The following is a 14,504-nucleotide window of genomic DNA, read 5'->3' on the forward strand; positions in this document are numbered from 1 at the left end:
TGATGGCGCCAGTGACTCCAGGAGGGTGGTTATATATGTGGCAGAGTTTGACTCCCGCAAGAAGAGTCACCCGGACTCCCTTATTTTTTACAGTGTAGGAATGACACTGCATTTTCACAATTGACTGAAACCCTTCCGTGATACACCGGCGGTTAATGTTTTGCAGGGTTTCCAGTATTTTAGTAATTTATGCCCTTATTCACTGAATCTCTTGCGGTGAGCTTGTGTAGCCTCTTCCACGTCGAGCAGGATCTGCGCACACATACTTATTCTGTGGAATATATGCCATGCAACAAATGAGTGACCAAGTTAAGGTGTTCGGAGTCACTTTATTATGTGATTCGTGCAAAACATCGCTATAAGTTGAGAACATTGCTATCAACGATAAATAAACGATAATCATTTGTTCTGTGTCATGTTGACTGGAGATGATCGCTGGTTCATAGCAGGGTAGAAATGCGTCTGCTGGTTGTGGAAGGGACACCGTATCTGAAAAATACATATGACAAAAGTACGTTATGCCTGTTAGGACAAATACAGCATGAAGTGCTGGCTAAGAGACATTGGGGGAGACACACCAGCACTGGGCAGCTGCGTATCAACATACACATGGCCAAGAAGTGGTGTCATTAGGTTATCTGAACGTGATGGCAGCATACAGCAATACTAGAGGACGTCCTGTAGCATTAGTATGCCAAGGTCTTCCCGTGAACACGTTGCAATCATAAACACAATCACTTTGGCAAAGTGCACACAGTGTGCTCCACATAACGTATCAAGTAGAAAGTTTTCCACTCGTCCGAAATGCGTCTGATCCGAAATTCTATTCTGATCCGAAACTCTCCTTTAGGAAATTCTATCCTTAAGGTAGCGCGTTGCGGAGATACACAAATACGCGAAAACGTAGGCTCTATATTGCAATCGCAACAGCTGAAACCCTGTATCACAGCTTTACGACGCAGGTGAAACAACGCCAGGTGGTCGAAACTAGTGCAAGTGGTGCAGGTGGTGCACTAAATATATTCCGAATTATGTTATTATTTCCTTCACAACAGCTTGACAACGCTGGGTTTCCGCCTGCGCTGAATTCCAGTGGGATATGGCATTTGGATCTATATGGGAACATTCACGCGCCATTAGGGAGAGCTTAGGAGAAGGGTGGTTGAAGCTCGCGCATGACCGCATACAACTCCGATCTGACAAGACGGCACTTGTATAACCTCTACAGCAGGAGCTTCCGCCATGTTAGCGAAAGCCATGGCTAAAGCGAAGGAAGGGCAGCGTCTGAAACCGGAAGCATAAACCACCTGACGCGGGAGTTCCGGTCAAATCTGCCTATTTCGGTGGAGCAGTCTGCGCTGATCCGTGGAGTGCAGTTGGACCAAAGGCCGCGCGAGAAGAGCCATTGGACGACGCTGCTCCCAATCTGATTCTTCAAGCCTTTATGAATCAAAAGTTCCTTCAGCCAGAGTAGCCAGACTTGCTCCGGAAGTGCTCCCAATCCGCCATTGGAATTCAACACTGGTTTAGTGCGAGAAGCTGCCGAGGGAGGAGAGACCTTTCATTTGCGCTTTACAATGGAGCGTCACTAATTTTGCGGCCCCAATGAAAGCGAGGGCAATCAGTTCGCCTGTCCAGAGCCCTATCGGAGCTTTCGGCGCGTGCGCTATATCGTGGGCTGCAACGTTACAAAAATGAAATTTCATCACTTATTTCGGTGCGGAATGCTGCGAGATGGCAGACCGAATATATACCCCTGCTACACTGGCAGCCTTCGAGGACCACTGATACCAACTGCCTTGGGAATTGTGCATAGCGCCAGCAAGCGTGTATCGTGTACCTGTCAAGCGGCATCGGATTCAATGCCATTTTAGACGTTGACACATTTACCCGGTTGCTGCCATACGCACTGGCGCTTGCATACGCGCGTTTCTCAAGGCAGTTGCTGTAGTTCAAGGCACTGTACTTTTTCGTTGTCGTTGTTCATAGCAATCGTATATCGATTTAACAATATCTTCATCACAACTAAATTGTATCTTTTAGCTGTTAATTCTTCAATTGTGTTGGGACTGTACCACAGGGCTTGGCCTCACAGTCCCGCTTTGTGTACATTTTGCAATATTAAGTAAATAAAGATTACGATTACGATTACAGTTGGCTTCAACGGTCGTCGAAGGCTTCCTGTATAACAGAGGTGTTAGAGACAGGAAGGAAGACAAGTTCAAGGAACACACATTGTTCAGTGCAACGTAACTTCAACAATATTTCAATGATATTTCCATTATAAATTCAACGAATTTCCCACACGGAACCGATGCTCTGGCTACAGCCTGATAGTGCTACAAGTGCAAGTGCTTGCGGTTTTGTGTTGACAGTAGAAAAAATCGCACACACACACTTTCACGTTGCCGTCGTTTGTTTCACCGCTACGCCGTCCATTGTGTTAACTAAAACTGTGTTACATATTATGAAGCTCCCCGTCTCACTTGTGCTACTAGTAATTGTTGCTCTGGGGACAGCTCCTTGCCCCTTCATCTATCCTCTTCATCTATCCCCATAGAACTCAGCATAGCCCAGCGATTTTGCTTGTAGCGGATTAGGGAGCATATTACAGCAACTGGATTTCAAAATCAATAATCATTAGCTTTTATCGAACTTATTAACGGTTCTCCTGTTTTCCATCAACAGGGCGTTCCTTATAGTGAAGAAAAACGTGTCTCTGTTTAAGCAACAACAACCTGATCAAAACACAGCTCATTGGACCTACATTAAAACTTCGTCATGGCGTCCTTAAATGTTCTGGCCGGGCGGAGCACCGGATTGTTGCTGGGTGTAATAACGGCGCAGCATTTGATGAACAGCGCTACGCCAAGGATGGAAGCAACACCAATGGCGATAGCTAACATCATATGTTCCTTAAAGAGAGAACGGAATCAATGGCCGATATAGAATGTAAGTGCATCGCACACGCATGATAAACGAAGGAAGGCACGGGGCAACGGTGTGCAACTGATAAGCGGATCGCCCGCTAGGGCAACGCTATTTTGCAAACAGCAAAAGAACACAACCAAACATCCAAAGCGGTTATGTGTTCAATTCAACGACTGCCAAACATGTCAGGGAGCCAACCAAAGATCAAACTATACACTGTCAAAACCATCATTGTCATGTCATGTCATTACCCCCAGTTCGAACCACTGCAGGCCACAATTATTTCTATACCATGCCATTTTGCATCGTAAACTGGGACTTTTGTACCCTTTCGGTACTCTCGTCACCATTACCGCTAGAGCTCACTGTTTTAGCATTAGAGTGTTTTCGTGAATCGTTCTCGCTCAGACGGTTCGTGAACGGTATCTATGGAGAAAAGAAGAAAAGGAAGCGCCCTAACGGCTCTTCGACAGAATAGAGAAGCCTGGGGCAAGTGACGTGAGGATAGGTGGTGAGCTGTAGCTTCTTTCGAGCCACGCCAGGGTCCCGTTACCTGAATAGCCCAATGAGGTCGCTTTGCACGCGCAACCTTGGGGGCCACTTCAGCTCGCTACCTGCACACATCTCCAAAGTATTCCGAAACTATGCGTTGGGGGTTTCCATAGGGATGTATGTAACTGAAACCGTAAGGCCAGCGGTGACGTCACTTGAGGCCTCCAAACTCGGCTTCACTTGTCAAAGCAATAGGGCTCCCCTCTTTTCTTCCTCCATGACGGTATCACAGGTGACCATGAGAAGGTGCAGTGACTCAGTGACCCTGCGGTTGGGCAGTAGTAAAGCCCTTCGCGTATAACCGTTTGCGATTGAGAAATGCTATGCCCTGAGGAACACTCAAGGGCCACGTAGGATGATTCGAAATCTCAATAAAAAAACAGCGCACTTACATTAGAATTGCTTGAAACCCTGGTCATGAAACTATTTTAACTAGAAGTTGTAGAGTTACTGCGCAATACTACCTATAAAAATTGCCAGCAAAAGCAGCCCATGTTGAGCAGGACCGTATAGCCAGCAGCCGCGAACTGGCACGCCCTTAGCGTCCTCTGGGCGTCACCGAGAGTTGTCAGCATCCACTCTTCGCTTACGGGCATTTTGAAGGAGCTGACACCTTTGTAGAGCGCGTACGGATCAGATTTCTCCGAGCCCACGCTACAGGTTACCAGCTATAATCTCAAAAGCGACGAATCGCTTCCTTTTCCTTGTGCAGCCTGCAGGTGCCAAAAGCGAACAACTTATGGAGGGCTCTGGTTAAAGCCGCGTGCGAGCGTGCCTTCATGATGGACACCTTCGTAACAAACCTTCCGTGAGGGCTGTTGTTCTTTTGCGTACGTCTTCTGCTCTAAATCCGAAATGTGTTTTCTAACTCGCTGTTCTGACTAACTAGGTCTACCTGACACGTTCCTATCATTGCGCCAAACGCATGCTAACCTCGATCCAGCGACGAATGGCGCCATGCCTGAAGAATATGGACTGTAACCTCGTGAGGGGACCCTCTTCATTGATATGTCTGCATTTCAGGAAGACGTCGCAGTATCCATTGTTGTTGTCACAAGGTGCCCCCGGTTGTCGTTTCGCGTCACAGAGGGGTTTCAACGCTGACACGTCACATGGGTTGATGCACTGCACGTCGGTATCATCTGAAAAATAAACGAAGAGCTGAGGACGCTTGGACCTCCCACACTATTGTTTGTTCATTGTGCGATAGCCAGAGTCTGGGTACACACACAAGGACGACACTAATGAGGTGAGTGTTTTGTTATACCGCTGTCAGATGGGTTAATTTAGTGTCGTTTTCGTGAAGTGCAGTATTTCTAAGAGTATGTCACTTTCACAACATGCTTGCTACACGTCTTATACTAAACTAGAATGGTACAAAAGCCAACGACGATACGTGAGAATGAACGGCGATAAAATCTGTAGGCATGCGCCACAATTGTGTCGTAAGAATATTTGCCTGATTTAGAAATTTGATTTGGCTACCTAAAATGACACAACCCTTACGAAAATGAATTTCTAGTTTCTATAGGAGTTTTATAGAATGCCTATCTAGCGTATCCAGTGTCCATCTTGTAGATAAAAACTGCATAGGATCTATATAGAGAGCTTAATTAGTGGGGTCTATATGTTTTCTATAGAAACATATGAATCCAGTATGTATATATTCTGTATCCATTATTTATAGATATAAATCCTCCATCAAACATATATTTTCTCACAATTATGTAGCTAGATACCTGCGCACTATCAGTAACAGGCTCTGCAGCAATCAAATTAATTTATTTTCTGTGGAGACATCCGAATCCAGAATGTATATATTCTGTATCCATTCTGAATAGAGACATATCCCCTATCGAAATGTATCTTCTCACCTTACGTAGCTCAATACCCGCACAACAGTCAGTAACTGTCTTTGCAGCTATCAAATTGATTTATTTTCACAAAATAAATTAGTGAAAAAGAAAATAATAACTTTCAGAACAAAATTGAAGAACTCAAATTATTTACATTGTTGCCCACTCACAACAGTGATTTTGTACATTAAATGTAAATAAATCTGAGTGTGTTTTACCTTACAACATCGTCACTGTTGCATGTTCCTCAGGGCTATGCAGTCAACCACCAAGCATCACAAATAAAGACAATGTATACGTGCTGTATATACATCGAACAAGAAATGTATAGAATTCGGACAGCTAGTCAATTCAATCTCTATTCAGTTTCTTTACAGTTCCTAACTGCTTTGTATAGGATTTGTATCCACCCGCCTGTATCCAGATTCTATAGAAACCAGTCACCAATTATCTATAGAAAATATATTTAAGAGTACATAAAAACTGTACAGTATTCCTATAGAAACTCAATCTGCTTTATCTAGGCATTTCTATACAACTCCTATAGGATCTAGTTAAATATTTTTGTAAGGGAAGTGCGTACTGCGTATCAACGTTGCTCTGTTTCTGGGACTTCGTATGACCACAACAAATACGGCACGGCCAGATGGCCAGACCAGATGACAGATCTGAGTCTGAGAGTACTTACATGTTATGTCACCTCAATGTCAATGTCATAAGCACGTTGTTGAAAAATAGTTGTTTAAAGAAGCATGGAAAGCGTATTCAAGCTGTCTAAAAACCGCTCGTATTTCGTGAAATGGCCAGTAAAAACATTCACGAAAAATATTGCGTACTGAGTATTAACGTTGCTCTGTTTCTAATACTACGTAAGACTAGAACAAATATGGCACGGCCAGATGACCACAGCAGATGCCAGATCACCAGTTCTCACAGGCAGTTCTCTACAGTACTTACATGATATTTTTGCTCAATGTTAAGCTGTACTTAAATCAAATAAGCGCGTTGTTGAAAAATACTTCTTAAAGGGTATTCAAGCTGTCCGAAAACCGCGCATATTTCGTGAAATGGCCAGTAAAAACATTCACGAAAAATATTGCGTACTGAGTATTAACGTTGCTCTGTTTCTAATACTACGTAAGACTAGAACAAATATGGCACGGCCAGATGACCACAGCAGATGCCAGATCACCAGTTCTCACAGGCAGTTCTCTACAGTACTTACATGATATTTTTGCTCAATGTTAAGCTGTACTTAAATCAAATAAGCGCGTTGTTGAAAAATACTTCTTAAAGGGTATTCAAGCTGTCCGAAAACCGCGCATATTTCGTGAAATGAACAATAAAAAACATACACGAAATATGGTGGCACTACATCGCAATTTAATTGTCAAAAACGCTGCCGCAGCGGGAGGTTTCCGGACACCATCTCCAGGGCACTCCTCCAGTCCTATGACGTCGCACCGGCAATGCACCTCATTCGCTGCGAAAAATTAGTCTGCTCTCGACAGACCGACGTTCTATACTTATTCACTGCTGTTCATTCTGGGATATCGAACAGGAAAATAAACGTTTTGAATACGGTATCGGTTTATTATTGGCACGTTACAATAGCTCTTTTGTAGTCCATTTAACATAATTGCGTGAGTCTACGAGCAAGGAGTACGTACAGTACGTATATTGATATTTGTGTCTCATATGTGTCGGTGTTCAATGTGGCCCTTTGCGGTATCATGCAACCCTTATTTTCGTTACATTTAATCGAGATACAGTCTGTGTAACTGCCTGTACACGCATGTTGCACAAGTGTATGTTTAATTGAAGAAGCCTATGATGATGCCATGTGGACTTCGAAGGTGCAATAATGAAAAAAAAAAGAAAACAAAGGGGACGCACGAATTTCAATGTGGGATGTTCAGCCTGGCATTAAACTCCGAATATGCAATCTACATTTCAATTAGACTGATTATGAGCCAACATCGAGTGCCGGGAGAACCGTAGACCCCGACTTCCGAATCGATGCGTTGCTCCGTCGTTAAATTTACCTAACGCGAGCGAGCAATATGAATGGCAAACAATGAGCGCCTGCACTCTAACCCGAGTATGAGAAGCTAGACATCAGAAGACGCTCCGACCTCCGCTGTGTCGATGACCGATCCCGGCTGACGTCTCTCCGTTATCCCTGCTCTGAGTATATGCAGGTGCTTCTTCACGTTCTTTTGACTTGTCACATGCCCTCCACAGAAAAGCGGAAAGCCTCGTGCGAACGGTCTAATGAAACGCCTTCCGTGGGCGCAACATGTTAGCTGGGGCAGCATTTAATGTGTAAAAACATAATACGGTGTTGAGACATTCGAATGCGGTTCAAGAGAACCCTTTTCTCTCCACTTTCCGTGCTCCTTCAGAAACATTGTGGTTGCTCGGGCGTTTTGCTTTCCTCATCATTTTTACATGTACCTCAAAGCCTGCTGTCGACGCTACGTACTCGGTCCCCCGAAGTGAAGTGAACAGAGTTTCGGAACTCATTAAATCCTTAGTCTACTTTCTGCCGAGTGCCCTTCAAAAATGCCGTATGGCAGCACATGAATGACATTTGTTGCAGAAGTTGACATTGTTCATCGCGAAAAACTAAAGGTGTCTCTTGTGCAATAAAAACGGTGTTCCGGATAAGTGTTCGGAACGTAAAAGTGTATCCCCACTGCCGGGCCGGAGCAGGGAACGCGCCTGCAACGTACTTTGAGGACGCAAGGAGGCCTGTTTTCTGGCGCCGTCCAAGCAGTCGCTCCTTGCCCGATTGACGACGGCGGATGGCAGCGACCAACCAATCACAGCGAATAACAAGATGGGGGCCCGCGGCACACGAAAACAAAATATCGCCTGTAGCGCGCATGGAAGTCTCACTTGCCTCGGTCTGTTCGGTTTGTTCCAGGAGTACAGGACGACGTCCCGGGCGGGGAACCAGCAACCTTTGGATCAGTAAGAGGATACGCTACGAGGTGAACGACCGAGGCCTGTCACTATAATATTTTTTGTGCAATTGCTTCACACATGCATCACAGCTGTAGCATTGTGAATATGGGATGTCACGATTAAGATATCTGTATTACTCCCACGTTATAGACAAGGCAAGCGGAGAACACTCACTTGAAGGACTTCGGCAATAAATATGACATAACTGGCTCAGTGAGTGTTGACTTCCAGTCAGCTGGCAGTCTTCGTAACCGTACTTCTGGCAGATGGAACCTTCGCAATGACCTTTGAGGCACACTTGCGTGCCCTTGTTGCATTCAGTAAAGTCGGCCTTCGGCTGTCTAGGTGTACACTGGGCAGAGACGCTGGTAATCCTTCGTTAAGGAACAAGTTAAGTTCAGAGTTACCAATGATTTGTAATTTCAAGAATATCCGTTTTTTGGACGGCGGTATATAGCAAATAACCATGAACAACGAGGGAACACCGTAAATTGATAGAACAAATAGGGCACATCCCAAATATCACTGTGGACTATCATAGATGTGTTACTTCGTACTATCAATTAAAATAGCTCAGAGCCAGTACGCAAAATATGAGTGCCTTCAGTAGCCATTACAGGATTAATGAATCGGCCTTCGAAGGGGGTTGTTGCCAGAGGAGTTGGTCGATTGGGATCTCATGGCGTCAGATTCATAATACTTCCAGCTATCATAGAGAAACGACACTTTTCATTAACACAGTGTAATAAACTTAGAACGCGATGACACACTCAGTAGGACGCGGAATACACTAAATTTATTGAGTAGTTCGCGCTAGATGCATTTCTATGGAAAATGCTTCACGAAAGATGGCTATGGATAATGGCAGATGCATTACGATGCAGATGCACGATGTTCGCCATGTGGCACAGGCAAATCGCCATCATAACTTATGCTGGTTCTTGAGGCTGCGTGAAATTCTTACTACATGTAAAGTAGGTTTTTCAGTGTCGTTTGCAGAGGGAGACGTGTCAGAGTTATTCGTAGCTTGCCACCAAATTTCCGCGTTAAAGACGACAACTTAGGCATCCACATACGCGTGCACCTCACCAGCTAGTCTAATCGAAAAGTGAGACGAGACACACTCGGGTCCGTACTTATCTTATTACCGGAGGGGTGTATCGCGCCTGGTGCTTATTTTACCGAACGCACATTCATAAAGGCGAGTACGGGTATAGCCTGGGCATACCCGCGCAAGTTTGTTCTTCACGTGTGCACGATTCCCTAACATCGCGGGCCAATGGTAAGGTGCGGTTGCACCCGCAATACCGGCAGGGGCATGGCCAGTTCGTCGGCTTTGGGTGGGGTGTGACCCGATTCATCGCAAATATTTGGCCCAAAATACTTTCCAATACGTTCTTCACTTTCCCCCATATCCAGACCTTCCGTGGTGTGTGAGATGACAGCTTTGCACCACCATTTACTGGCACCACGTTGTATGCTTACTCTTTCATTATGTTTGCCGCAACGGGCTAATTTTGACTATCTTTCGGCACCACGACGGGTACGCTTCGCGTTAGTAAACTGGCAACCACGTCAACAATCCCCATAGCGTCTGCCGCGTTGGAAAAGTGGCTCCCTAACGGACTGTGTCCCAAGCATTAATAAATCATTTCGTGGTCTGTCGAGTGTCGATATTGTGGCACAACTGAAACCTGCGTATGCGGGTACGCTTGGGGTGCGGGTGTACCTGCGAATATGTGGGTATGCGTCGAGATGTACGGGTGTGGGTTGAACCGGTGACATTACTGCAGGTGTGGTGCAGGTACGAATTTTCATACTGGCACTCACCTCTACACATTCGTCCTCACACACAGTCAGTCCCTCTCACACAAACACGAAACTAGCAGAGAATTACTCAGGACAATTAGGGCAACGCAATCACATAAGTCATCCTTACGATCAACTATTGATAACAGAAAGGCAAAGGAAATCGTCGAATTCGTGAGATAGGTGTGTGCCCCTCCTGGATTATGCAGCCCTTGTAACACTGCCTGGACGCTAGTCAAGCCTGAATATTCGGTTAAATCAGCGTTGCGGCCTACGACATTTTCCTACGTTCGTTCTTCTCAGGTTTGTTACGTTCTCTGCTGCAGTAGGCAAGGATATTTGCAAGTGGAGCTTAAATTACATTCGTCTTCCTCCGAGCACTTGTGATTTTGGTCCATGAAAGTACATGTTGTGCTGCAACATGCACCTGCAGTGGGGCTGGAATAAATGGGTCAGGGTGTTAACAACATCAGCCACGAAAATTCTGGCACAGAAATGCGGCCCTAACTGACTTAGATGTGCTTGTAAGTGAAATGTCTACCAAAACGAAAGTTAGTGAACACCAGTGTCGTACCGGTTGCCGTTACTATGGTATCGCGATACTGATACTGGTTGCTAGAGTAAAAAGCAGTGAAAAGCCTGTATCAACACTTCCTTTTTCAGGAAATGAAGTATCACTACCTTTACTAAACCAAGGAACGCGATATTTTCCTGAATAAATTTCATGAAGTTGGAGAGGAGGCGGAGTTCCTCTACATGAGTCCCGACCGACGCAGCCATGGAGATCTCGCTTACGTAACACCGCATTTCGACAACAGGGAATTGGGAGAATACCTTTTTCTGCCACCAAAAGTAAAATACTTATCATACAACTTAGACACTTTGGTTGACTTTTTACAATAGCTGGCGCTCAAACTTTCCGTGCGTCATCCTACATTGCGCTTTCCTGCAAGTGTGCATGCACATACAGTGAACAGACGTTCCGCTGAAGCACTAGAGAAGACTGCTTTGTTCACCTTTTTGAACACACGGTGAAGGTTCTGAAACATTCCGGATACGTCCTTGCCATTGCTGCGCGCGAGGTAGACCAGTGAAAGCGAATAAAGTGTAACAAATATGACAGATAACGAAAGGGTGCGAGCACTATTAAAGTTTCGGTACCGGTATCGACACCGAAAGCGCGTCAAAATAAATTTTTAAATTATTTTCAGATTGAGGAAAGTATCGCGATCTGCGCTTCGATACCGAAAAAAAGTATCGATTACAGTAACGGCGTTAAGTACAACACCGGTGAGCACTACCGCTTGCTCCTATAGCGCTCCCTCACTGCACACTAACGACGTTCTCTATTGCTCCCCCATGGAGTTCCAGTACCACTCATGGGCATATGGTGGGCTTTGACGTCATAGCTGCCTTGCGCAGGCGCGAAAGAAGTGCCGGTCTCCTCCGTGTACAGGCCGAAGTGCAACAAGGAAGTGTATGTACATCTACATCAAAAACCCGCACATGTGGCAAGTGCAGCGATAAGTTAGGGTTGTTTTGTTGAGGATTGAACAGAGCTATGTCTCAGGGAAGCTAAACAAAAGCTAAACGAAAAGCAAAATTGAGAAAGAGAAATGGACAGCTACAGCTAATGCCCCGAAGCGAACAAAAAAGTCATTGCAATGCGCTGCATCGTGACCTTTTAAGTGCTTGGCGATGAGCCCATTGTGCAGGAGATCCGATACAAAGAATCTTGTACGACACAACACCAGAAAGCCAGTCACAAAAAAAAAGCAGTCTAATTGTCTTCATCTTAGTGGTGACAATAAGCGACATTCTTGTTAACCTATTGGGATCCGGCCGCTTATGGTTGCTGTAAGTGAACCGACAGAGTTCCGTGGAACTCCGGGGCGAAATGCCTCGACAGCGTGAAGGGAACCAAAGACCCTAAAGCCTACCTGCACATTGCATTGGGTCGTAGTTTGCAACCGGCCTTCTTGTCTTTGTTCACTTGGGCATAGCAGCAAGGGTCTGTGCACTCGTCTCCTGTGAATCCGCAGTCGCATTCTTCCTCCCCCTCGCGAATGTTATTTCCGCATAGGGGCCCTTCGCTCTCTGTACGACACAGGTACAAGTATTAGATTCACTATTTTTTTTCTGGAAAATCTTCAAACCCTGTATCACTCAGCAATAATCTACCTTCTACGACAGGTCCTGTCTTATTCTCACTCCAATTCGGTATAGTATCCGAAGTGGAGTGAGTGTACCGATACTATACCGATACCGGTATAGTATCGGTATAGTATCACATAGTATCGGTCCCGAGCACACCCGATCTGGTATGCAGACGGGTAGAAATCCAGCGATCGGGTAAGGGAGTATGAAGGGAAGTGCCTCAGGACCAGAGCCGCCGATATTTCGAAGAGAGACTGTTTTTTCTGGACCGATATAATTATGTACGCCAATGACACCAGTATATTCTTCACTTCCCATTCATTAAAGGTCAGCTACGCCGATAGCCTAAATAGTCGAAACGGCTGTGATATTCTGAAAAGCCACATCCAACTCTCCCCAAAATTTGGCTTCATTCTCCTACTTTGGTACAGTACCACGTCAAAAAAAAAAAAAACAGATAATTCATTGCCAATCACACGTGGGCACAGCCATGTTTTTTTACGTAGATGCACCCGAACGGAAACTGTGACGTGTACGCGCCTTCGTGCTTGTCATTGGATTCCAGCTACGGCTTTTCGTGGCTTCACGTATCTGTGCTTGAAGATGACGGACAGCCGAGTTTCACTGGTTCCGCGATGAGTAAACTGTGCGGCAGCTGCGAACTCATTCGTGAACCAAGCTCTTTGCGATTTTGTGACGGGAACACGTCATTTGCGTTTTGTGAGCTCGAACAACTTGTATCAACTCGCGTTTGCGTTGGCCCCGAAAACAAACAGACCCAACAAAAACTACGAAACAGAAATAGTAAGAAAATTAGTAAAACTTCTGCTTTAGCCCCGCCTGCTTGATTGATCGCAAAGGAGCGCGCGCCAAATGTGCCTCTGGAGGAGAATATGTCCCTGCCTTTTGCCTTCTTTGTGATATGATGGAATTGTCACCAGCATCAAGGTCAAAGCGGGGAAAGAAAAGGTAAAACAAAGAGGTGGAAACACATTCTCCTCACCCCGCACCTCCCGTGCGTTCTCCTTTGCGACAATCGAGCAGGCTGGGCTAAAGCGGAAATTTTCCTAATTTTTTCGACTATTTCTGCTGCGATACTCTGCATAAGCTCTGATACTCTGTTGGGGCTTTGGTTATCCGTGGAGGACTTCATATTCCTGTAAAGAATTCCTGCTTCGCTTGGCAATTTTCAAAGTTAATTGGACCGACAAAAATAAATTTCCCGAATTAACAATTGTCCAAAGTCTCCCTAAATGGCGGCAAAAGTTTCCAGAAGGTAATTGATTAAAGTCCCACAATCCTCCGGCGAGTACGTTGCCAGTTAGAATTTTTTATCTCGTTAGGTGAAACAAACACTCTGTATATTCCCCAATTATTTGACACCCGTATTGCCATGTCTGCAAGCGCGCTTTCGTATTTGGGATCGGCAGCGCCCCCAAGATCCCACCGCTCATTAAAACAGAACGGAAAAAGAAAGAAAAGAGAAAAAGGTGCGGGAGCGGGACCGGCCCAATCACGCATTTTGTCTTCGCAAGGATATCTGTTCGCAGGCATCTGATAATCACGACATCGGATGTTTGTCTGTTTATTCGTTTGTATACTGCTCTGTTGTCCTTCCTTCACCCCGTACCACGGTGTAAGGTAAAGATAACAGGTGATGACACCCACGCTCCAGATAATGTTTGCTTTCCAGGCCCCCTCGCCTCATCGCCATCTCTCGGCGCGCAGTAGGACTGACAGGACCGCCAAAGGTTACCTATGCCTTTCCCGGCGTTACAAGCGAATGTCTTGTGCTCTTGGCCTCGGCAGCTGTGCGCACCGTGCAGCTATGCAGCTGTGCGCATGTGCGGCAGCTTGCGCACCGTCAGATGGCGATCAGGCGAGGGGGCCTGGAAAGCGAACATTATCTGGACCCCGCCTTCGCATGGCGAGACAAGAGTGTGTCATAACCTCTTATCTTTATCTTACACCGTGCCCCATACCTTAGGAGGGACAACTTGAACGAGCGCGTCTTGATGAGCGACATTTCCCTTCTTTTTTTTTTTGTGTGTGTGTGTGTGGTTGTTTTTGTCAAATTTTTGTGGAAACATATTGTGAAAGATCCTGTATTTGTGACTGAAATGGTGTGTTGTGGGATTGGCTTTCTAATTAACGAAAATAACGTTACTTTTTCGGGGCAAATTCTTGAGCTCAATTAAGTTGATTAGACTAAGTAATGAGGTACACTCG

General features: G+C 45.5%; 1 protein-coding gene across 3 annotated transcripts in view; it reads right to left on the reverse strand.

The window, feature by feature from the left end:
* Window positions 1-315: 315 nt before the first annotated feature.
* The window catches only part of LOC135367037 (disintegrin and metalloproteinase domain-containing protein 10-like), a 59,115-nt gene continuing 44,926 nt past the window's right edge, over window positions 316-14,504 (reverse strand). For 2 of the 3 annotated variants that reach the window (XM_064600113.1, XM_064600104.1), the window contains 6 exons: window positions 12,059-12,215; window positions 10,458-10,556; window positions 8,484-8,677; window positions 4,417-4,625; window positions 2,768-2,915; window positions 404-489 (listed from right to left, as the gene is read on the reverse strand). In XM_064600113.1, the coding sequence (XP_064456183.1) occupies window positions 2,769-2,915; window positions 4,417-4,625; window positions 8,484-8,677; window positions 10,458-10,556; window positions 12,059-12,215 (806 nt within the window). In that variant the 3' untranslated portion in view covers window positions 404-489; window position 2,768. Of the gene's footprint in view, window positions 490-2,767; window positions 2,916-4,416; window positions 4,626-8,483; window positions 8,678-10,457; window positions 10,557-12,058; window positions 12,216-14,504 lie in introns of all 3 variants that reach the window. The other variant, XM_064600123.1, reaches the window with a different exon arrangement.

This window comes from Ornithodoros turicata, chromosome 1 (assembly GCF_037126465.1).
Source record: "Ornithodoros turicata isolate Travis chromosome 1, ASM3712646v1, whole genome shotgun sequence".
NCBI classification, from domain to species: domain Eukaryota; kingdom Metazoa; phylum Arthropoda; class Arachnida; order Ixodida; family Argasidae; genus Ornithodoros; species Ornithodoros turicata.